The 24,473-nt window shown below is 40.2% G+C and overlaps 1 protein-coding gene across 6 annotated transcripts in view; it reads left to right on the top strand.

The window, feature by feature from the left end:
• The window catches only part of pros (prospero), a 444,583-nt gene extending 420,371 nt beyond the window's left edge, over positions 1–24,212 (top strand). For all 6 annotated transcript variants that reach the window (XM_065216651.1, XM_065216656.1, XM_065216655.1 and 3 more), the window contains 2 exons: positions 14,358–14,502; positions 14,587–24,212. In XM_065216651.1, the coding sequence (XP_065072723.1) occupies positions 14,358–14,502; positions 14,587–14,766 (325 nt within the window). In that variant the 3' untranslated portion in view covers positions 14,767–24,212. The remainder of the gene's footprint in view (positions 1–14,357; positions 14,503–14,586) is intronic.
• The last annotated feature ends 261 nt before the right edge of the window (positions 24,213–24,473 follow it).

Below are 24,473 nucleotides of genomic sequence, written 5' to 3'. Positions count from 1 at the left end.
CTTCGAAGCCGTTTCAATAACCTCAGAAAAATTGCAGGGATAAAAGCAGGCTTGCTGAAACTCCTTAAACTCACTGGAGGTTTTAAAAAACTCTTGTCCTGCGAGTTTAGTCCAGCCCTTACCTCGAGAGAGAGGGAGAGTGAACTTCAGCGAGAGGATGATTTGACGTGAGGTGCGCTTTTCGAGACTCCGGTTGACTTTTTTGTTCGACGCAAGAAGCTCAGAGTGCACCCAGAGTGATAGTAAGAGCAACAATCAATACGAAACTAACGATTTTAAATTGGCTTACTACTTGACTAGCCTATTGGTCCCAAGCAAACGATTAACGTACCCAATTCTAGTCAAAATTCTAGTACTACGCAATGTTTGTTTTGATTCGCTATGAAAGTTTGACAGATAAAATGAGGGGTTATTGGTTTTTCCTATGTTTCGAGGGGTGAATCGATTAGCTTGGGACCGAAGATAGTACCAGAGCTGAGCCAAAAAGTTGAGCACGTTATTTCGGGACCTTCTAGTCTTAGAGTTACCTCTATTGTAAGAGCGTGTGATAGAAAACATGAACATGAATGGCAGCAAACCTCACTCTCATTTTATCCTTCTTCGCTCACAAGCTCTGAAGCTCAGTGGAATGATTTGGCAGTAGGCATTCTACTCCTCAGAAAAATGCAACGCTCGGCTCATTTCAAACTCGCGAGTGAGGCGTTATCAAGCCTGGATAAAAGATGATCCAAGAACAAAGAAGTAGGACGTCCAAAAATTCAAAGAAGTTTAGAACTTCGGAGCAGTTTTGAGAACTGCAAGACTGTTCCATTAACATCCCTCGCAAAAATTGCGGGGACTATTAATGAATCTACGCAAAACTGCACCAGTGCATGCGACACCTAGGTTTGAAATCCAACACCACAAAAGTGACTAAAAAATACTAAAAAATATTCCATACGATTTGACAGTTAGCAAAACGTCATTTTCATTTTCATATCATTTCCATCTGCTGGCCGACTGTAACGTAGATTCATCAATAAGAAAGTTCCGAAAACTTCAGGAACACTTTGGGAACTTTATGGCTTTGCTTCCGAAAAATAACAAAACCTTTGAGAAGTTCTGAGAATTTTTATTAAATTTCAAGAACTTCAAAGAAAGTTCCGAACATAGCAGGGTAGTTCCGAGAATTTCAAGAACGCCCAGAACTTCGGTGAAGTTAAAAGATCCTTTAAAGTTAAGTTCCAACAGCTTCGGGTGGGCAGTTCCATAGATATCTTAAAATGCTTAGAAACGATCAGTGAAGTTTCATTAACTTGAGGAAATTTTCATAAACTTTACAGAAGTTACCAAAAGTTCAAGGATCTTAAGGGAAATTACCGGAAAATTAGGAGCAGTTCTGAGAATAGTTCCATGAATATTAGCAAAAATTTACTTAAGGACAGTTCCACTAAATTTAAGAAAATAATGGAAACCTCCTAAAAGTTTCCGAAATTTCAGCGAAGCCTAAAAAAACCCAGAGACGATTGGACAGGTTCAAAAAAACTTCGGAAACATCACCGAAGTTCCAAGAAATTCAAGGAAGTTGCCGAATATTCAAGGAAGCTAAAATGATTTTATGGGAAATCACCTACCAGCAATTCTGAGAACTTCAGAGCGGAAATTTCCATGAATATAAAGAAAATTTCAAAAACATAAGGGCAGTTCAACTAATTTTAGGAAAATAGTGGTGTTCCATTAACATCCCTCCCAAAAATTGCGGGGACTCTAAGAAAGTTCCGAAAACTTCAGGAACACTTCGGGAACTTTATGGCTTTGCTTCAGAAAAAAATACAGGACCCTTTGAGAAGTTCTGGGAATTTTATGAAAGTTCAAGAACTTCAAAGGAAGGTCCAAAAATAGCAGGGTAGTTCCTAGAATTTCAAGAACGTCCAGAACTTCGGTGAAGTTTAAAGATCATTTAAAGTTAAGTTCCGATAGCTTCAGGGCAGTTCCATAGCTGTCTGAGAATGTTCGAAAACAATCAGGGAAGTTCCATTAACTTCAGGAAATTTTCATAAACTTAAAGTTACCAAGAATTCAAGGAAGTTTAATGATCTTAAAGGAAATTACCGGAAAATTAGGAGCAGTTCTGAGGGAACAAATTCCAAAACTTAAGGACAGTTCCACGAATTTTAAGAAAATAATGGAAACCTCCTAAAAGTGTCCCGATATTTCAGCGAAGCCTAAAAAGTCCAGAGAAGTTTGGAGAGGTTTAAACAAATTTCGGTAACATCACTCAAGTTCGGAAGTCTAATGGTCTTATGGAAATTACCTTAAAATTTGAAGCAGTTCTGACTTCAGAGCAGAAAGCTCCATGAATATAAGGAAAATTTCAAAAACTTAAGGGCAGTTCAACTAATTCTAGGAAAATAGTGGAAACCTGCACAAAGTGTCAGAAATTTAATCGAAGTAAACAAAAGTCCCGAGAAGTTAGAGAGCTTCAGAAAAGTTCTGAAACATCACCGAAGTTCCAAGAAATTTAAGGAAGTTGCGGCAAATTCAAGGAAGCTAAAATGATCTTATGGGAAATTACCTACCAGCGATTCTGAGATCTTCAGAGCGGAAAGTTCCATGAATATAAAGAAAATTTCAAAAACTTAAGGGCAGTTCAACCAACCGGTGGAAACTAACAATTTTAAATTGGCTCACTACTTGATTAGCCTATTGGTCCCCAGCAAATCGATTAACGTACCCCATTCCAGTCGAAATTCTAGTACTTCACTATATTTGTTTTGATTCGCTATGAAAGTTTGACAGATAAAATGAGGGGTTCGTGGATTTTCCTATGTTTTGAGGGGTGAATCGATTAGCTTGGGACCGAAGATAGTACCAGAGCTGAGCCAAAAAGTTGAGCACGTTTCTTCGGAACCTTCTGGTCTTATAGTTATGTACCTCTATACTAATAGACAGTTTGTTTCTCCGGCAATCAATCGGCAAACAAAGTCAGCGTGTTTTGCAGAAGCCAACAATCCTCTTGCATAGGGAGGGGTACGTTTCTATTCTAGTTTCAAACTGAAACAGTCCATATAAAATACAACAGCATTGCGAACTTCCTAAGATCTCAGTAGAACAAATTGCCGCGCACTCGGCTGAGCAAATCTCGGCCAAACTTAAATTAAGCGTGTAGCTTATCACTGTCTCACTGCTTGAAAGCGTCAAATTTTTTAAACATCTAGCACCGAGTACATCGGCAGCACGGTGCCGGAGAAAGTGCCGAGTGGTGAAATTCCCACGACCCCCCGACGGACGACAACCCTGGCGGCGGCACACCGCTTACGATTCGAAATCGGTTTATTACATCCTCCTCAGCTAATCAGCAGCAGCATTAGCAATGAGCCCGAAACCGAAAAAGATAAACGCATCTTCCCGGAGATTACCTTTCCCGTACCAGCAAACCATCGATGCCTTAATTTCGGGCGGGAAAATCACCCTTTTTTGCGGTGAGCAAAATAGAGAGAGAAAAAAATCCAACGGAAAAGGGCCGGCAAGAAATCATAAGTTACTTATAGCCCGTCTACGTCGTTCCCCTTCTGTGTTTGTGTGTGCATTTCTTCCAAGACGTTCACAACGAAGCCGACGGAGAATAAGAAACTTGAATAGAAGCGTGCAGCTTGCACGGTTGTTTCGTTAAGATTTTCGCCATTTAGGTACCCCTCTCTTCTGTTCCATTGCCGTTGGGTTGGTCTTTGTTTACCTGGATGTTTGGCAAAAAAAAAATAAGGGAAGAAAGCCGAATGCAGAGATTGCAGAGCGCTGCAGCTGTCCTTTTAGCGCCTTTTCCGTTACCATCAAGATCGTTTTGATTCGTGTATGTATACGGTAAGGCTTCAAGTTTGAGGCAGCACCTGATTCACCGATGAATGTTTACATTTGATAGCATTCGAAAATTGATGATGGGTTCTTTAATTTTGAAAAACATATCGTTTGCTGAGTACAACGGTACTTTTTCGAACCGATAGACTTTCATCTCGATTTTCGAATCAAAATACTTACTTCATTGTTTAACACTAAACTAACAAACTGACAGTTCGCTCCCGTACAAAGTCCCACAGAGGGGCGGTTTTTGCTAATGTAATCGTATTTATTTTGGATATCAGCTCTATTTTAATGGAGATTACGAATATGCATTTAACTCAATTGGGTTGTTTAACTTCGAAAAATATACCGAATTTTGTACATTATCTGATAGAGCTTTGTTTTCTGAGCACAACGATATTTTTATCGATCCCGTAGACATTCATTCCGATTTATAAATCAAGATTTAAATTTTCGATCGTTGACATTTAAATCTATTCGTTGATAGCTCGCTCCCATACAAAGTCCCACCAAGGGGCGCTAAGATGGCGATTTTTGCTAATGTAATCGTACTTATTTAAAATAGTTCAAGTTGGTTCAAGTGTATCAAAAGTGATGAAATTTTGGATTTCGGTCCCATTTTTAATGCACATAACGAATATGTGTTTACCATGTGTTTACCTCAAAACCCCTAAACAACCCAATCCCCTTGATGAACCCACTTGGGTTGTTTAATTTCGAACCACATATCGGTTTTTTACGTCATCTGAAAGAGCTTCGTGTTCTGAGCACAACGATATTTGTATCGATCCGAAGGGGTAATCAACTCTGCACACCGTTCGGCACGCTAGGGCACACGTTGACAAGCAGGACACAATCAATGTAATATAAAATCTCAATGAAAATTTCAAATGGTCCTATCTGATTTGATCGATTCTCTTCATCGACTTTCTCTTTTCATAACCACTGCTATGCAAACAGATTTCGCGCCAATTCTACCACATAGTTTGATAACGGAGGTTCTTATCTAGCGTCCAAAATGTCGAATACAACAGGGAAAGGTTTTGCAGCTGAGTTATTGACAAAAGAGAAAGTCGAAGAAGAGAATCGATCTATGCAGATAGGACCTTTTGAAATGTTTATCTAGAAATGGCATCACTGTCGAGTGTTGACGTTTTGCAACTCGTTGCTAAGGTTGAATACTTTATTTACTCCATTGGGCTTCACAATTGGTTCGAAACATTCTAAGAAACAATCTGTAAGTATTTTCTGCACCATGAATATCAAATCCCGGTAGTGACAAGGGTCTTCCGGGATGGAAATTTTCTCGTTTTTCCCTGCGTTTTTCCTCAGATGTTCACATATTCTTGCCAGTCATTGGTTTCAATTGGGTATGGAGTTCAAAGGGGAAATCCACAGGACTTTATAGGGATGTCCATAGAAGTCCCTGTACTTCTAGGGGATGTCGATACTCAAATATTCTATCAGATCTGGACCTATGTACGGTTGCTTTAGCGCAATAGTATAGGATTCCATTCCGTGAGTCCGACAACAAGCACATACCCATCATCAACGATCCGGCCATTTTGCAGGTGCATCTCTGTCATCATCCATCTGGGTGGACTATCGATTAGTTCTTGTAAGGCCTTGCTCAATCTGGTGGTTCCCACATGACGACACTAAGCAACTTGCTGTTCGGCAAGAGCCCATGCGCGTGCAGATGAGCAACAACGACCACAGGGTCCTGCCTGCAGTAGAATTGTAGAACCATAGAGGTAACTCTAAGACCAGAAGGTTCCGAAGAAACGTGCTCAACTTGGCTCAGCTCTGGTACTATCTTCGGTCCCAAGCTAATCGATTCACCCCTTGAAACATAGGAAAATCCACGAACCCCTCATTTTGTCTGTCAAACTTTCATAGCGAATCAAAACAAATATAGTGAAGTACTAGAATTTCGATTGGAATGGGGTACGTTAATCGATTTGCTGGGGACCAATAGGTTAGTCAAGTAGTGAGCCAATTTAAAATCGTTAGTTTCCACCGATTGATTGTACTGTGCACTTGTCCGTCCAATTTTAGAAAATGCGTCCGTTGTTAATCACGTGGTGCCTAAAGCCTTAAACGCAATGTGAACGGAAGCGGAACGGAAACGGAAAGTCAAGATGCCTAACCGAAGTCGATTAGGTTCCAATAAGTTTTCAATCCGGCAAGTTGGCTTACTCAGATCGGGCTTTTCCGCTGCCATTGCCGTTCCGCTTCCGCTGTCCATTGCGCTTGGGCATTAAGGATCGAACGGGTTCAGAAACGGTTCATTCGTCTGGCACTGAAAAATTTGTCGAGGAGTGATCCTGACAATTTGTAGCCGTATCCTGATAGATGCCGACTTAAATGGGCTTAGACAAGGCAAAGCTGTTGATTGGTGAAACTGATGCTCCCGAACTGCTTGCAATGTTGAACTTTCGTGTGCCGAGCAGATCTCTTCGGAATTGCAACCAAGTTTTCACCGAACCATGTTTGGGAACAACGAACCAATCTCAGCGTGTATTCCTGCGTTTACGGCTGTCGAAGAGTTTTTCGAGTTCAATGGTTCAACTGGATGTTTTGTTCGGATTAGGTCTGTGTTAAATTAGCTTTAATTTTATTCTTTAAGACTAAATTGTCAGATGAATTATTTTAAATACAAATACAAATACTGAGTTACAGTATCATTCGAGCACTAGTTTGCACCAAAATTTGCAACTTCTCGACTATTCTGTTTTATTTATGAGCGGGTCGAAAGAATTGTCAATTTAGATTTCAAAACAAAATTGTATCCGAAATCAAAAGTAAATGCTTTCATAATGAATGATCGGAAAATTGCTCTAGCTTATTTACTTTTAGGCGTATTTACTTTTATTATTTTAAATAACATGAGAAGGAAAAGGTGAACTTAGTGGAGTAGGAAATGGTTGCTTAGGATGAACACCGGCAGAGATCTGGCTCATCTTGTCCCTTCAAGAACTGCGATTTTTAAGACGAAAAAGGATTTCAAAACGTCGCCGGGATGTCGCTACCAACTTTCGACAAGCTAGTGGGAAAAGTACTCTGTAGATCTACATGATTCCTTGAGTTCTGAAAATTTCTGTTAAGATCTAAATTCAGCATATTTCTCTGAAGAACTTCGGATGTCCCTGAAGTTTTATTTCTGTTCTCTGGTAAAATATATTTGAAGATCAACAAACTTTCCTGAAGATCTGAAAACTTCTCAGGAATTTTGCAGATTCCTTAGAAGTCCTGTGTGTTCTTTAGAAGATCTGCAAATTTCTCTGAAATTTACAAAGTTCCTGAATCCATCCTTAAATATCAACAATTATCTCTGATATTCACTATCCGGCCAGAAGTTTGTTGGGACGTTGTGGGCCTTCAGGAGAGGAAGCAGCCTCTTTATGTACACCTGTCCGTTCATCGTGTCCTGGGTCACGAAAGATGCACTCCGCTTCCCGCACGTGCAGATGGCTTGCCAAACCAGGAATTTCTTCGCAAATTTGGACATCTTCTGAGTGCGGACATGCTCCGGAACGCTGAACTTATCCTTGGCCGTGAAAAACAGGTTGCCGGGGATCTGTTTGAAGTCGGCCTTCACATATGTTTCGTCGTCCATGATGCAGCATTCAACTTTCGTCAGCATGTTGAGGTACAACTTCCTGGCACGGGTTTTGGCGGACTTGTTCTGCTTCTCGTCGCGATTAGGGGCCTTTTGTACCTTGAACGTTCGAAGCCCAGCCTTAGTTTTGGCCTTCTGGACAAAACTTCGGCTTAGGTGCAGCTTCTTAGCCACATCCCTAACGGAGGCGTTCGGATTTCGGTTGAAGGCCCCAACTACGCGGTTGTGATTTTTGGTGTTGTACGGAATACTTTTTCCTTGACTTCTGGGCTTCCGATCGGTGGTCAACCGTTCCTCGAACCGCTTAACCACTCGCGACACCGTGGAATTCGCGATTCCCAACGTTTTAGCGATGGAACGATGCGAGAGATCCTTGTTCTCGTGATGAATGCGCAAGATTTTATCACGCACGAGCTGTTTTTTCGACTCCATTTCCGCGAGTTTTGATCACAGGACTTTAAAACTTGCAGGATGTAAATAATGCACTATGAACTAAATCCACCCAAATTTTCATTAAATTCTACCCAACGGTTAAAAAGTTAGAGCAATTTCATAGTGTGGCAATTTCATCGTGGACACCCTTTAAATGTCTAATAATCTACGAACTTCTCGAAAGTTATATAATTTTCTCTGTAGATTATCATGACTCAATTAATATCTGCAAATATCTCTGAACATCTACGCAATTCCCTATAAAAAAATATCTATAAATTTTTGAGCTTCTGGAAATTTAAGGAAGTAATCTGAAGATCTACTAATTTTTCTGAAGTTGTGCAAATATCTATAAATATCAGAGAACTTCCCAGAAGTTCTGTAATTTCACTCAAATCTGCAGATTTTTCAGTAGATCTTCTCTAAAGTTCTGTACATTTCTTTGTAGATTCTTGGACTTCCATAAAGTTCTGCAGATATGAAATTCTTTGAAATTCCTTAAAGCTCTACACATTATCTGAACATATTTGAATTTCTCTGAAGTTGTATAAATACTTCTAAAGATCGGTGAACTTTCCAGAAGTTCTGTGAGTTTTTTCTGAAGTTTTGCATTTTTTTTTTCTAAAAATGTACGAACTTCTTGAAGTTCTACAGACTTCTCTTAAGGTCTACGGACTTTTCTGAAGTTCTTCAGATATATCTATTTCCAACATCCATGGAGTTCTGCAAAATCTTAGACTTTCGTACTTCGCTGAGATTTTTTTTTTGGAATTGAAGTACTTTTCCACTGTTTCAGAAGAGTAATGAATGTCTCTGAAAATCTGCAAAATTCCTTGCAGTTCTACAGATTTCTCTATATATCTACTCTCCTGAAGTTCTGCAAATACGTGTAAAGTTGTCTGAAGCTCCGTAGTTATATCATAGAGGTAGCTCTAAGACTAGAAGGTCCCGAAATAACGTGCTCAACTTTTTGGTTCAGCTCTGGTACTCTCTTCGGTCCCAAGCTAATCGATTCACCCTTCGGAACATAGGAAAATTCAATAACCCCTCATTTTATCTGTCAAACTTTCATAGCGAATCAAAACAAACATTGTGTAGTACTAGAATTTCAACTAGAATGGGGTACGTTAATCGTTTGCTTGGGACCAATAGGCTAGTCAAGTAGTGAGCCAATTTAAAATCGTTACTTTCGTATTGATTGTTGGTTATATTCTCAATATCTACGAATTACCTTGAGGCTCAATACATTTCTCAGTAGATCTGCAAACTTGTCTGAAGTTTTGTAAATTTCTCTGTAGGCTCTCGGGCTACCCTGAATATCTGAAAATTACCTTAAGTTCTAAAAAATTATCTTCAAATAGTTGAGCTTCCTTGAAGTTTTAAATGTTTCTCTCAAACTTCCCTGAAGTTCTTCAAATTTCACTGAAGATCAATTAAAATTTCTGACATTCTAAAAATGCATCAGAAAATCTGCACTCTTTCTTGAAGGTCTAAAAATTTATCTGAAGCTCTATGACCATTATTGTGATTTTTCTCAAAGTTCTGTACTTTTGTTCTGAACATCTTCGAACTTTTCTGATGTTTAATAATTTTTCAGTGGATCTGCAAACTTCTGTGAAATTCTTTACATTTCACTGTAGATTCTTGGACTTTTCTGAAGGTCTGCGAAGTTCCCTGAATATTTACCAAAATTTCCCTAATAGTTTTACAAATTGATCTGAAAATATTTAGGCTTGCTTGAAGTTTTGAAAATTTCTTTGAACATTTTTCTGAAGATCTATGATCTCTCTTGTGATTTTTTTTTCTGAATTTCTTATAATTTCTGTAAAATTTTCTGACGTTTTCTAGTTCTGTTCTCAAGATCTACGAACTACTCTGAAGCTCAACAAATTTATCAGTTGATCTCCAAATCTCTCTGAAGCTCTGAAAAATTCTTAGTAGGCTTTCAGACCTGCTGTCTGGCATGCTTATTCTTATATGATACATACTTCGTATTTTATAAACACTGTTTTGTTGACGTTCAAACACACTGGAAAATAAAAATCAGTCAAATTATACACATTGAACAGTGAAATCGGTTTACCTTGCTGCTGGATGTCATCAAAACACAACGACTAAAGCTGGCAGTGGGTGAGATATGGATGATATGTTTGTTCTAGCAAAAGTTGCGCAGGATCTGTACCTTTCTCTGGAGACCTCATTTGTTCCGAAATTCCAACTGAGTGGCAAGATATGTCGATTGAAAAAAAGTGCGCCGGTTTGTCCCCATCACTCCTATATACTTTTCTTACCTGCCATATTTTCACTGTTGAATTTGGGACACTTCTTTAAAAGCTCCCAGCATTCCATGTAGCGGAAATCCTCGCCGTGTTCTTGCGTATACAACTGAATGGCTTTATCGAGCTTATCTTCCTCGTTCGTCCCGCTTTCATTCAATCTAATTATGGCTTTGTAACAGCCAGAAAACTTCTGAACTGCGCGGCTAATAACGCCCCACCGCTGTCTCAACCCCTCTGGAGTTCTCGCCTCAAATGATTTAATTTTTGCCTTGCAATCATCGTGGACAGCCGACCAAAAAACTGTCACACTTTTATAGGCGCCTTTGATAGAATCTTGCGAGATGTTGATCCAAGAGATACATAATTGTTTACTTCTTGGTCAGAGAACTTCTTGCCTCGTCGATTTTGTGACATGATCTGTTTTTGTAAGGAGGAAAAAAATAATATGATGAGTTACAATAATTTCAGTCTTGAGGGCCTATCATATAATATGTCAATATTTTGACAAAAACTGTAATGTTAAGCTCCGTTAGAATATTTTTAGTAGACAAGCAAGACTTCCCTGGAGCTTCGTCAGGTCTTCCCGATCTTCCTTAGGCCAGTCCAAATTTACGGCAGGAGTTCCCGAAACCTCAGCAGGACTTCCCGGAACTTCGACAAGACTTCCCGGAACTTCGACAGAACTTTTCGGAACTTCAAAAAGACTTCACCTGAACGTCGGTAGAATTTTCGCCAATACTTCCCGAAACTACGGCAGGACGTCCCGGAACATCAGTCAGACTTCCCTGGAACTTTTTTAGGGCATCCCAAATTTTCGGCAGGACTTCCTGGAACTTCGTCAGGACCACCCTGAGTTTCGACAAGACTTTCTGGAACTACGGCAGGACTTCCTGGAACTACGACCGGTCTTCCCGGAACCTTATCAGGACCACCCAGATTTTCGACAAGACTTCTCGGGGGAAAGAGAAGGGGCCATCATCATCATCAGGACTTCCCGGAACTTCAGAAAGACTTCCCTGGAACTTCATCATATCTTCCCGGAACTTCTTCAGGATTTCCTGGAACTTCGTCAGGACTTTTGTTTTGTTCGGACCACCCGGATTTTCTGCTAGACTTTTTGAATCTTCAGCAGGACTTCCCAGAACTTCAGTAGGACTCCTAGACTGAATAGCGTATCATTGTGCGAAAACAGCGCACTCCTTCCGCATAATCATGAAGATAGAGCCAGACAACCAGTTTTCGCAGGGAATTCAACATCCTCAGCACCCGTCGCATTTTAATGTAGCTCTGTGGCTACAAAGCTCAGCTTGAAGTGAGCTGATCGGATCAGATTCTTCTGCGTGTGTGAATCTTACCTATGGTCGACAGCTTCCACACAATTCACGACCATAGGTGAATCGTACGTGTATTTGTTGGAATCGCCAATCAACCCGACGACGAAAACATTCGACACGTAGTTAATGATAACTTCCTGACTAATTCGCAATACTTGGTCCCCGAGAGAGCAGGCAACAGGTACTGCGATCCATGGAAACCAATCCCCTGAACGTGAAATTAAAGAGAAAGTGTCAGCATTTACGACAGCAATCGCCACTTTCCATCCTTAATATGGTTTACGATGCACATTTGTTGGGCGGCCGTCAGCACCCCCGAACTGGATGCGAAAATTTTCGCATTAGGCACCTCCGACATATCATTTACCAATCTGAAACTTATCCAGGAAGTTCCCAAATATTGTATCGCCACAAAGACACATCGCTCTGAAACCAGAGGAATTCCTCCGCATCGGACCAACCTATGCAAATCAGTTTTCCGCTGCTATTTTTTGTTCAGTTTGCTGGGAGGGCGTGAACGGTCATATGCTCTATGCGGAAATTATTTCAAAAACGCACTGCAAAAGATAAACGTTTACAAATAAATAAATCAATTTAATTACCTGCAAAATCCGCGAAACGAAACTGTTGATAGAAGATGAAGCGAAGGGAAACGTTTTTTTTTCTGTCTACTCTGCCGTCTCTGCTGGTAAGCTTTCATCTGTCAACAGTGAAAAGCTCACAAATACACTCACAGAATTTGAAACAGAGTTCCATTTCTGTTTCAAACACGCGTAAAAATGAACAGAACTGTCGAGCAGTTGCAAATTTGTTCCAAACAAGTGCTCGAAAAATGAAACTGCAACTCAGCATTGCGAGGGGTGTGTTTTTGTTCTAGTTTCAAATTGAAACAGCCCATATAAAAAACAACAGCATTGCGAATAGCCTAAGCGTACCTTAAACGTACCTTAAAATGCTGTTCTGAATCTCACACGGCCACTGAACTCAGAGAGAGAGAGAGAGAAAGAGTGTGTCTTCTACTCAGAGGTATGGATAAATTTCTGAAAACTGCAGGTACTCCACACTGAGTATCTGCATTTTTTAGAAATTTCTCAAACAACTGAGTGACTCTTCCTCTGAGTTATTCTCAGTGATCGTGCAGCAAATAAACGTCATGTTAGCTGAGATCTTAGGCTGTGAACCATTTGCCGAGTTAAATTTAACTCATGGTTAAAAATGACATTTCGAAAGTTATTTTCTATGTTCGAAAATTCCTGTGCTGTCGATCGACCGGTTTTCGAGAAAAACTTAGCCACAGTTGTCAAAATTTAACTTCTTGTCTGTCAGGAGTAACCACGCTCTGATAGCAGGGTTAATCGATAACTTTCCATCTGTCAAATTTTAACCAAAAGTTAAAATAATCCACTAAATGGTTCAGAGCCTTAGTGAAATTGATCGCGGAGCACTTGGCTATGCAAATCTCGGCAAAAAAAAACTAAGTGTTTGCACGGCCAACCAGAACGACTCAGAGACTGAATTCAATTAACCACTTCATTCGAGCACTTAAAATGACGTTTACTACCACTTAAACTGCAGTGTTCACTCGGCTGTCGACAAAAGCAGGCCACTCTAGATGTGTGCTACGCGATCGTCTGTTTACTCGGCAGCAACCATTGTGTGGTCCTCCTCATTGTTCTTCATCAGCAGTTCTTTCGGTCGATGCGTCGTCGACTTTGGAAAGCAACCGTTTCGTGATGAGTGTGTGAGTGCTGACCACGTTTTGCGTCCATTGCTGCAATGGACGCGCTCTGACCCTCGTTGGCGTACAACAATTTGCTATACAATTAAACTACTGGAAGCGGCTCCAGTTCTGATGGAGGAGGCTTTTTGGATAGCGGAAGATAAAGTGTTTATTGTGTTGTACCTTTTGACTATAGTTTTAAGATGTATTGTATAGTGACCAAGAATCCTCGGCTCTGTAAAGTTAATTCGGTTGAGCCTTATCAAATAAATTAATATACAAAAAAAAAAAATACCACTTAAACTTTGAAATAAAACATTATTTTGAGATTTTTTTTCTAGAACCACGAGAAAAGTAGCCATCATTTGTGCGTTTCATAAAAAAAATAGAAATTAGTTGGTCCAGTTTTGTGAAATCGCTGGTAAAAAGTCACGCCAAAACTGCTTGACAAAGTGGTCAATGGATCACATCATTCGAGCAGTTTAAAATGACGTTTCCTACCACTCGAACTTTAACGTGGAACAATATTTTGATATTTTTTCTTCTACAACCTCGAGAAAATACGGTCTTATTTGTTATATGCTTGAAAAATCTGGAATTTATTGTTTCATTTCCGTAAAATCGCTGGTAGAAGGTTGTCCCAAAACTGCTCGACAATATGATTAATTGTCTCAGAGCATTTTTAGTCCATACGAAATTTAATCATATTTGGGAAAACCTGCCGTCACTCATAGCTAATGAGTAGCTGCAGGTTTTCCTAAATATGATTAAATTTCGTATGGAAAGAAACTCCTCTGAGTCAATTGAATTCAGTCGCTAAGTCGTTCTGGTTAGCCGTGTAGGTTGTCTTAACGAGCGAACCAAAAATCGCAAGTCAACAAGTCATTATTTCTGAGTGAAGATGCAGACGTTTTTCTGATTTGAAAACAGTCCCGAGCGCCGGCACCGAAATAATAGACTTCCGTTTCAATCCAATCCTTCCACACAGCGACAGCTGAGACACTTTTTTTTCCTTATGGAGACATTTGCCTTCTATCCGCAGCAGTCACGTGAAAAACGTGACAAATTTTCCACCTGATTGCGATTGCACATGCACAGTTTTTTCTAAATGGTTGACATTTTCCAACCCGCAGGGAATTCTACTACATTCAAATGGAGAAGTACGCCCGGCAGTCGGCTAGCGAAGGCATGAAGAACGTGGACGACATCCATGTGAGCAATGACAGCGAGATTTACCGTGTGCTCAACTTGCACTACAATCGGAATAATCATATCGAGGTAAGTCGAAAGTTTTGGACGAAATAATAGGCCCCACCAAAACGGGAACAAAACAACAATACTCATTTTCAACCTTGTGTACAGGTGCCCCAAAATTTCCGATACGTTGTTGAGCAGACACTGCGGGAGTTCTTCCGCGCGATACAGGGCGGAAAGGACACCGAACAGTCGTGGAAGAAATCGATCTACAAAATCATTTCCCGATTGGATGATCCTGTACCGGAATATTTCAAATCTCCCAACTTCCTCGAGCAGTTGGAGTAAGAGAAAGCCTACCAGTACCAGAACAAACAATAACAAGCAAAACAATAACTTAGTAAACAGCAAGCAACATAGAGAGAGAGAGAAAGAAAGAGAGAGGTAGCGAGGGAGATGGAGATTCGCCGCTGCCACAACACCAGAAACCTGCAAACACCGAATCAATAACCAAAATAACTGAGGGAAAAAGAGTAAATAATAAATTTAACAGAAGAAACAAACAAAGATAAGAAGTTACTTTATTAATTATAAATTTAAAGCAAATTATACAAAATTGTTATCTAAACAAATTTAAAGCAAAAAAGAAATTTAATTTTAGAGAAAAAAAAAGTAACACAAAGTATAAATATATTGTTTAAAACAAGCAAGCAAAAGCAAAAACAAAAAAACGAAAACAAACCAAAACTTAAACAAGAACAAAACATCTAATAAGCGAAAGCATAAGACATAAGAAGTAACAACAATTTGTGGTTCCTATAATGTAGTGTGCTTACGTCCGAAATAAACTAAAGAAACAAGAAGAAGAAGAAAGAGAGAGAGAGAGCGAAAGCAGCAGCAAAGTCAGACGGGAAGCAAAATTCCAAAAAGAAAAGAAAAAACCAAACAAAAAAGTACTTATACGAAACAGCACGGTATACTCGCGTTTAGGCCTTCATTTCCAAAACAACCAACAAAATTTTAAGAAAGCAAAAAAAAATGCATTCATTCGAACTCAGTCAGTGAATAGATTTAAAAACGAAAAAAAAAACCTCAAAATTTAAATGTTTTGACATCTCTAAAAAGAAAACAAAAACAACCTCAAGGAAGCAAATAATAAAAAAAAAGACGAGAATCAAGCGGGGAGATACCCACAATTTCGCGCGGAACAATTTACGGATCACTCATTCGGAAGAGGAATGTGATAAGAGAAGAAGAAGAAGGGACACGACGTGGGGAAAAAGGAACATCGGAAAGAGTAAACTGTATTGCAACTAGGGACGTTCTTTCGGATAGGAAAAAAAAGGGAAAAATACAATCATCTAGGGAATAACTTTCTTACAAATCAAAGAAAAAGCAGAAGAAGACGTTGCGGGAGTGAGAAATGACATTCAGGTCACTCACATGCCAACATGTGAAAATGGATAAAAATATTGTAATTATTGAACTTTTTCCTTGAAATCGTTTGATAACGCTTTAAGTTGTAATTATTTTCTCGCTTTAGTTTGTCTTATTCCTGGTCGGTTAAAACCAACCAGAACCGGGGTAAAAAAAATCTATGTGTATACTTATTTAATCGAACAAAAAATGGAGAAAATATGAACTTTTGGCAAACAATGCGTGAAACTTAAACATAACCAAAAACTGAAAATGAATCAAGCTTTTAGGCTAAGAAATTTCGATCGAAACGGAACGCCCGGCGGCCTGCTTCGTTTCTCGCCGCGCCCAAGTGGTGTAAGCGTTACGCACCGTTACACTGAGGGGGGAAAAACAGAATTTGTAAATATTGCGAAAAAGAACAAGTGGAAATTATTTATTATCATTTTTCGGCGTCAGATGTAATAAATTATTGTTTATTTTGGGACCTGTACAAACAAAAAAGTTGTAATCTAAATTTTTAACGCAAATATGAAGGGAAAGAAAGGAAGCAAAACAAAAAAAAAGCGGGGATGGAAACGGCAAGTTTTTGGACTGGTTAGGTAGCAAAATTTGTTTTCGTTTTTTGAGTACACTATTTTCGGCAACGTTAGACTAAAATTTAAAGCAAAAGGGGAAATGTTTCGGCTATTTAGGCGTTTTTTTTTCTCGGGAATGATAGACGGAGATCCAACTGTTTCGGCTTTTTCCGGGTTTAGGATACGGGGCGGGGGACATAGTGTAACACAGCGTAACGCTAACGGCGCTGGCCGGCAGAAACGGGAAAAGCAAACGCCGTCCGTTCAGTGACGACGGTAAGGAACGTTGTTGAAAAAGAAGACAAATTTAAACTCTTTCGGCGTGAGAAACCTAACATTTGTAGATAGTCGTGTCCGTGAAAGCAAACTATTTCCTAATCCAAACAAAACAAAATGAATCGTAAACATTAAGGCGTAAACCACATTCCAAATTAAGCGATGTGCATTTTTTGAACGAAAATTTCTCGCACCTGTCCTGTCACCACACACACACACACATCGCGGGACAGGCGGATGTTTGTATTTCTAGGACGTTAGCGGGTTAAGTGAAGCTTTATGGTCTTATTATTTCGTGTCTTTTGTTTCAAATTTTACACTGAGCGAATAGAGCCGGGCGCCATTGTTAGCTGCCTCCCGCCGTGCCACTGTGCCCGGAAGCGAGCAATCTTTCGAAATTCGACTAGCAACAAAAACTTTTAGGCAAATTTCCACAACTAGAAATTATCTGCAATAGAGCACAACGGAATGGATTGGCCAACTGGGAGAAGATTGCTGCGATTCGATCCAAGGCTGTGCGTGAGCGTGGAGGGAGCTGGATGGCCAGGCCCGGCCAAGGTCGCAAATCTAAATCATACCAAAGTTAATCAAAGTTTTTAAAAGCGATAAGTTTCACCCTAGTCTACATACCATTACGATTAATATCTCTCATCGACTGAGTTGTATCAAACTTTCGCGTAGAATAGAGAAACCTTTCCTTTTTTTTTGTCTACGTTTGATGACGTGCGGGAAGAGATAAATTCTTGTGCAAGGGATATGTGTAGAAATGCAAGAAACGAGGTACAAATGGTGTACATTTTTTTTAAGGCGTTAGTAAGGTAACCTTTCCAAATGTTTTTAAATTGTGAGTTTCCTAGTCTTGTGTAACACTTAAGTTCATCGTTTCTGGAAGGAGGAGAGGAAATTTTGGCGATAAGCGAACACAAATCTACTGCTAGAACAAACCAATCACACGGTTCTATTTAAGATAAAAAACATTATTTTATAAAGTTTCGTGTAAAGCTAAATCTAGCGAGTAACTTATTGGGTAAGCGTTTGAAACTTATTTAAACTTTGAAAAGAAAACAAAAAACTATTGTATAATCATTTATTTAAAAAAAATGTGGAAATATCAAGAAAATTGGTTATTTTTGTAACTGAATTATAAACTTCTATTATTATTATTATTATTATTGACATTAATGGAAAATGTACAAAAAATAATAAATCTAATCGTATGAAAAGTTAATCAAAATTTTTATAATTTCCGAAATCTAATTGGCAACACTGTTTCCGTTTCAATTCCATTCATTTTCATTGTTGTTTTCGTATTTTTCGTTGTTTTCAAGTGGAGAAAAAAAAAACAAATTCATGGCGATTCATAGTCCTAAAAGAAAACGTAAACTATATATTTATATCATGCCTTCAAAATTTTAACGACAATGTAACTGAAATTGTGATATTAAAAATAGAACTCCCCCCCGGGGTCCGGTCGCTCAGCCGTACGGAACCGGCGAAGACGAGAGAGGAGACCGCAACGCGAGCGGGGGACCCAAAGCACGGACCGGAAGCGAGCGTCCGCGCTCTAAGGTTCCTATAGATTTAAAAACTAACCAACTAACCTAAAAAAAACACTCCGTGTGCGTGTATGCGTGCGTTTGGGTGCGTGCCGGTCAAACGGCCAACATGCCCACACACACACACACTCCCACACCGTCCAATCACCAATGCTGTGATGTGTGAGCGTATTCTCCACAGCGATGGAAAGTCTGCGCTTCCGGCTCGGTTCGTGGTCCCGCCAGCGATTTTGCGGTCATTTCCCGGAGGTCACCGCCCCTTCCCGGGCAGGGCGATCGGAACCGCCGACCGCCAGAGGGAGAATAGTAAAAATTAAGGGAAATTAAGCTTTCGGTAACTCAAAAACTAAACAAAAATTACGCGATCGATCGATCGATCGAGCCGCGAAAAATTACACAAACTTTTGGATATTTTTAGGCGCGTGATATAAAACGTAAACAAAACAAACAAAAAAAAAGAAAGCACACAAACATTGAAACAATGGCAACATTTTTGGACGATTGACATGCAAAATTGTTTCCCCGGCATATTTAGGAGACAAGACAACACAACCTTTCGGAATGACGGGCAAAAGGCATTTTTTGGTTCGATTTTTCTGTTTCTGTTTTACTATAGGAAGCCGATTGACGTTTCGGGTCCGAGATCGAACGGGGTGTGATTCCGTGGCACGCGGAATGGAGTGCGGGTTGATCCGGTGGGGCCTGAATTCGGGAGGAGGTTTACGACGCCGACGGGGCGACTCAGGAAGAGCTGGCAGCTCGCCAAAACACGAAACCCTTCGAAAGCCACAGCGCAGCGCTTCGAGATCCAGTGACCAGCAACAAACAAACAAACAACAACAACTACAAACACAAACAAACAGACACAGCAGCATAAAAAAAATGAAAATAGATAAGGCATTAGTTCATAAGCAGCTCTCAACTTACAACAAATACAATATAAATGGTAGTGTTACATTATATTTAATTATTCAAACCAAGATATATCTTACTCTTATTAATCAGTGTGTTTTAAACAATAGTATTGCAAGCAAACAAACAATAGCCTACTCTCATCATAAACAATAATCAACCACAGAAAGCAGAATTTGAATTATACCACAACTCACTGGCTCCGAAGGAGTGCGCTCGCAGCGAGAGATTTGGACGCTGCGCTGTGGATCCGCCGACCTGGTTCCAAGCAACGTCGACCCCACCGACTAGTGTGGAAGCATCTCGAACGTTTTCCACTCACACACACACACACACATCCACATACTCACATGTCCGCGGACACACGCCGCCGGGGCTCCAGCTGTCGCGACACACATACGGAACAGGAGGACCCTCCTCCGGACAGGCCGACCCATGCCCGGACCCGTCCCCCTCGGGGGCCCACGCGTACTTCGGTCTACGTTGGCGCGCCCTCGGGATCTCCACAGAGGAGATCTCGCGCCGTCATCGCCGGCCAGAAGCGTCAAAGTTGTGGAATTCTGTGATTTTGCGCGATTTTCATCACGGTCCATAACTTTCCCGAACCGCGCCCAGCTACCATCTGTGGGGCCAACTTCCGTGTGGTCGTTCCCGAGCTCCCGGGGATCTTGGTCCCGGGCCCGCGCCCTCCGGACTGACCGTCCTCGGCCATCATCATTGAAGTGCACGCACGGAGCTTCGCAGGCTGTCCCATCCCACGTTTGGGGGAATACATTCGAAGGCACTACCCACCACCGCTCCCCGTCGCAGCTAGAAACGAGTGCGCCCGTTTCAGCTGAGTGGAGCTGCTGTCAGCTTACAGTCGGCATAGAAATGTTGCTCCGTAGGAACCGGGCGTAATTTCGAACCGGTTGCCGGTTTCGGTGAACTGCTAGCTCTCCGGCTGAAGTGTTCCGAGGGGTCGACCCCTCCCACGGCAGTGCGCTCGTAATCCCGAATCATCCCGAACTCCAATCACCGTCTCCAAGTCGCCGACCGGAAAGGACCGGCACCTGAAGGCCAACAGGCTAAGCATAGTTGTGTAAATATCGTATTTTTACCCTTGAGTTGATTATTTCTCGTCTTTGAATTGGCATTAAGGTAAAGTTTTCCCTCCCCCATGAATTTCTCTCTGATTCTAATTGGCGTGTGATTGGCTTTAGCGGTGCAACAATTGGCGCATCAGCAACATAGATGGTAAGTGCTCAAAATTTTTCCAACCTGTTTTCAGCAACTCCAAATTGGGCAGAAATTCTGGGTGTAGCGTATTTTTTGTACAACCCCCTATTAAGGTCAAAAGTGAAAGCGAAACGAAAATTTAATTGAAAAAAAAAAAACAAACCGTTACAAACCATTACACACCGGCTTCAAGCGTTCGTGCGAACGAGCCGCGCACGCTCAGCAAGCAAGCGAGCAAACTCCGGTGCATACATTTAGGCGATATGCAAGCGTTCGGGGATTGAAAATTACACTGCAACAAGACTGATTTTGCAAATCCAGCGCAAACAAAACTAATATGCAATAGTGTCGAAAAACAGGAAACCACAACAAATGCACTCGGTTTTCTTGCAAGTTTGAAGCGAACGGCGAGAATCGTAACCGTCGCATAATATCCTTACTCAAGTTCAATTACGACCGGAAGAAGAAAGCAGAAACGTCACATCCCCCGTCTTATGATATTTATGTTAAGCAACCCAGTCACAAACGAAAAAAAAAAAGAATAAAAGAAACAAGAAATCCATTAACTCGTAGGTATTTAGCGAAGCAAAAACCAGGAAATAGGAAACAAAGAAGCACCCACAATGTACACAAAACACTACTACAACTACGAAAGGAAAAAACAATTGATTTTCAGAGGATGCCAATGCATCACCGCATCAACGCAAAACAAAAATTTCCGTTCATATCGAAGCAAATTTCTGTTTGGGATATGTCCTTCCGCGGGCAGGCAGATGCGCACTTTCGGAACGAACTCGCGCGGATCGATTGGGTGTTGAAGTTTCAACCAAAAGGAAATAAACAATAGAACGGCAATTTAAGCAACTTTAAGTCAACACAAATGGTCTTTGTTACTTCATCTACCACTACCGAGCATTCCGAGCACTTGACATTTGTTTAGCAGTGAAGCACGGCTTCCGACGAATCTCACCGCGGAAGGAAGCATTCGATTCTTTCTTGACGAAATCATCCTCATTTTAAGCGAATTTTCCAGGTGCCACCGGTGGCACCTCTCAATCAATTAACTGCCAATCGATCCGGTGCGATTCCGGGGGAAAGGGACATCTGCTTGCACGATGGGACATTTCTTTTTTTTTATTTTGAATCTTCAGATGGAATAATTTTAAGGCATTTTCAACCGCAGCAGATCAATCGGTGAAATCAAAAACAAAACGCAATACAGTTTACAATAAACGAACGGTAAGAACATACAATAAACAATAAATAGCAAACTAGACAAACACTATATTATTCAGATGTATACAACCACAAAATGCAAACAACAACAACAACAACAAACATGGTTACTTTTATACCAAAAGCAAGAACAACAACAACAACAACCAGGAAAATGTTCGGAATATTTTTTGAAGCAACACTTTGGAAGAAGAAAATGTTTGGCATCGTTTCGAAAGCTCTATTTTTTAACAAGCGAAAAAAAAAGAACAAACTAACAAAACCACGTTTCGGATGATTTTCATTATTGTGTTTGACAGGTTAAGCAAACAAACAGAATACTACTACAACAACAGTTGCGCAATAGAAATATCAACAGGATTACCATCCATTTAAACATCTACAACAAACCAACAATAGATCACGTGTGTCGGAAACACACACACACATAAACACAGGAAGCAAACCCGGACTAGACTGATAAATATTAACCTTCCAATTCACGAACGAACTCAGGGAATAATGCTACGACCATTCGATAATTTTCATATACACACTCGCAGACCCCCACGCGAACGAACGCGCGGGAGTCGCACAAGCAAACCGTTTTTCATTTCTGACAGATTGAAGTAATACAGAAGAAAACACTAGTAAGTAAATATTAATCCTTAATTGAACATAAACAAACTCAAATTCAAAGTAAAATAGCCAAAATAAAAGCATATATAATCAGTATTTGTATTTACAGTAAAACACAAACACAAGCAAACATCATTGTATAGAAGCAAAGCAAATAAAAACAATACACTTTTCCCCCCTAATCGCCAATTCTACCGAACACAAACCAATAGGAAGAACGATGACGTTATGATTGTTGAAAACTTGTTGACGACGAAATAGAGAAAAACCCACTTGCAGTCGGAGAAAAAAAAAGCTGAAAATTTCATGAAACCCAAGCAAATCAATAAATGAAAACTTTTTTCTAACTTTCTAGCAGAAGCAAAAGCAGAAGAGCAAAACAAATGCAAACCAAAACAAAACCAAGCAAAACAGCTAAAAAAAAAAACACACACGAAGCGATTGGCGTCCCGAAACGCCGATCGAGAAAGTTGGAAAAGTGGAAGAAACTTTTCTTTCCTATAATTTACCTTTGAGTTTTTCTTAAATTGCAGTGAAAAAAATATAACAATGAAATGCGAATGAAACACACACACACAAGCATACAAGCACGCTGAGAGGAAATATGCTGCTTGTGATTTTCCTCCATGGGAAGATGAAAAAAAATGTGTGAAAATCAAATGAAATATAAAAGTGAGATTGGCAGAACAGAGAAGAAGAAGAAGAAGACCGCGCCAAAAATCGGAAAAACCAATTGGTTCGATAACAGGAAAAATTGGAAATCAAAACCACAATTGGAGAGAGAAAGATTGGAACGGCGGAAGAAAACAATTCACAAATGTTCGTATATATCACGAATAGTCAGTCACACGAGTGAAGTTCAAAATTTGTGAGGCGATCAAAATTCGAACTCGGATTTCTCTTATTTGATACATTTTTCGAAAATTTAGGGATTAAACGAAAAAAAAAACAAAACCAACAAAATTCTGCTAAAACTGCGGCAAAATTTCACAGTAAAAACGAAGAATTTGGTTCAGTGAAAACAAAATTAGACGAAATTGCTAAAATGAAAACATCAAAACAAACTTTAATGATCATAAAAAAAAAAGAAAAAAAAACCAAAAAAAAAATCTGTATAAATTTTTCAAAGAGTTTAAAAATTTAATTATTCTAAATATTGATTATTTATCAATTAAATTCTATTTTATTCGTTCTAATATGTAAGTTAAAAAGCGAAAAATTAATGAGATAAAAATTGTAATATTAAACAAAAAAAAAATCCAAGCGACCCGGCAACCGGCGACAGCAAACCTGAAATGTCACAACGTGCCAACCAAGCGCGCGGTTAGTCCCGCGGTGGGTGCAAACCACGTGGTGTCCCGCGACTCTGGCCCACCCATTTCCCGGTGTCCCTGCGCGGTCGGTGCCGCCGCCGCCCTGTGTACCCACACTCTGGTGCCGGTCGGGCCGTATCCGGGGACCCACAAGGAGAAATAATGCTGGGAGGAGTCACTTCTGGGCACCTGCGGTTTCCGCAACGGGACGCGTGCAAACGGTGCAAGTTCGCTGCGTTCACCTTTGAGATATCGCGGGCGCACGCCCATACGGCCGCCCCGATTCGGTGTGTCTCCGGTTGGTGGGTTCGCACCTACTGCATTTCATACACACTTACACATTTAATGCAAACAGCGAACCAAAAAATGATACATTTTGAAGTACGCAAGCAAACACACAGACACACAGACACACAAAGTTTCAAATTATAAACAAATCCAAAAATGAATAAAAAAAAAACAACAGCAGATCTGATCACAAAATTTAACGCAAACAAAGAACAGCAAATTCCAAAATCAAACATGGCCGTCGCCGCCGCCGCTGCGTCCGAGACGCGCGTTCGGAGGAGGCGATCGTTTCTTTGACATGCGAAGAAGAAAAAAAGAGTTAAAAAACCAAAAACCGAAAGGTTTCTTAATTTACAAAAAAAAAAATACTTGATATAAGAAAATATCCATCAAAACACGAAGAAAATCGTTTGGCGAATCACTTTTCAAACAGTCTGGCTAAATGTAAACAAAAACAGCAAACATCGGAGAATGTTGGGCGAACGGGGCCCTGCAAAAAGAAGTCATGGCAACGCAAAAATAAAGATATAAATAAACAAAAGTCAAGGAGTTTTGTTTCGTTTCATAACAGGATAAACCGGATCAATGTGTAACAACTAGACTTGAGTTAGAGTTTTTTCCGTTCAGTTCCCTTCGGAACTGGA

The sequence above is a fragment of the Ochlerotatus camptorhynchus genome, unplaced genomic scaffold, assembly GCF_037179485.1.
Source record: "Ochlerotatus camptorhynchus isolate MF236.1 unplaced genomic scaffold, CSIRO-AGI_Acam_v1.1 ptg000066l, whole genome shotgun sequence".
Lineage (NCBI taxonomy): Eukaryota > Metazoa > Arthropoda > Insecta > Diptera > Culicidae > Ochlerotatus > Ochlerotatus camptorhynchus.
The sequence above is the reverse complement of the archived record's forward strand: the minus strand, read 5'-3'. Positions and strand labels throughout refer to the sequence as shown.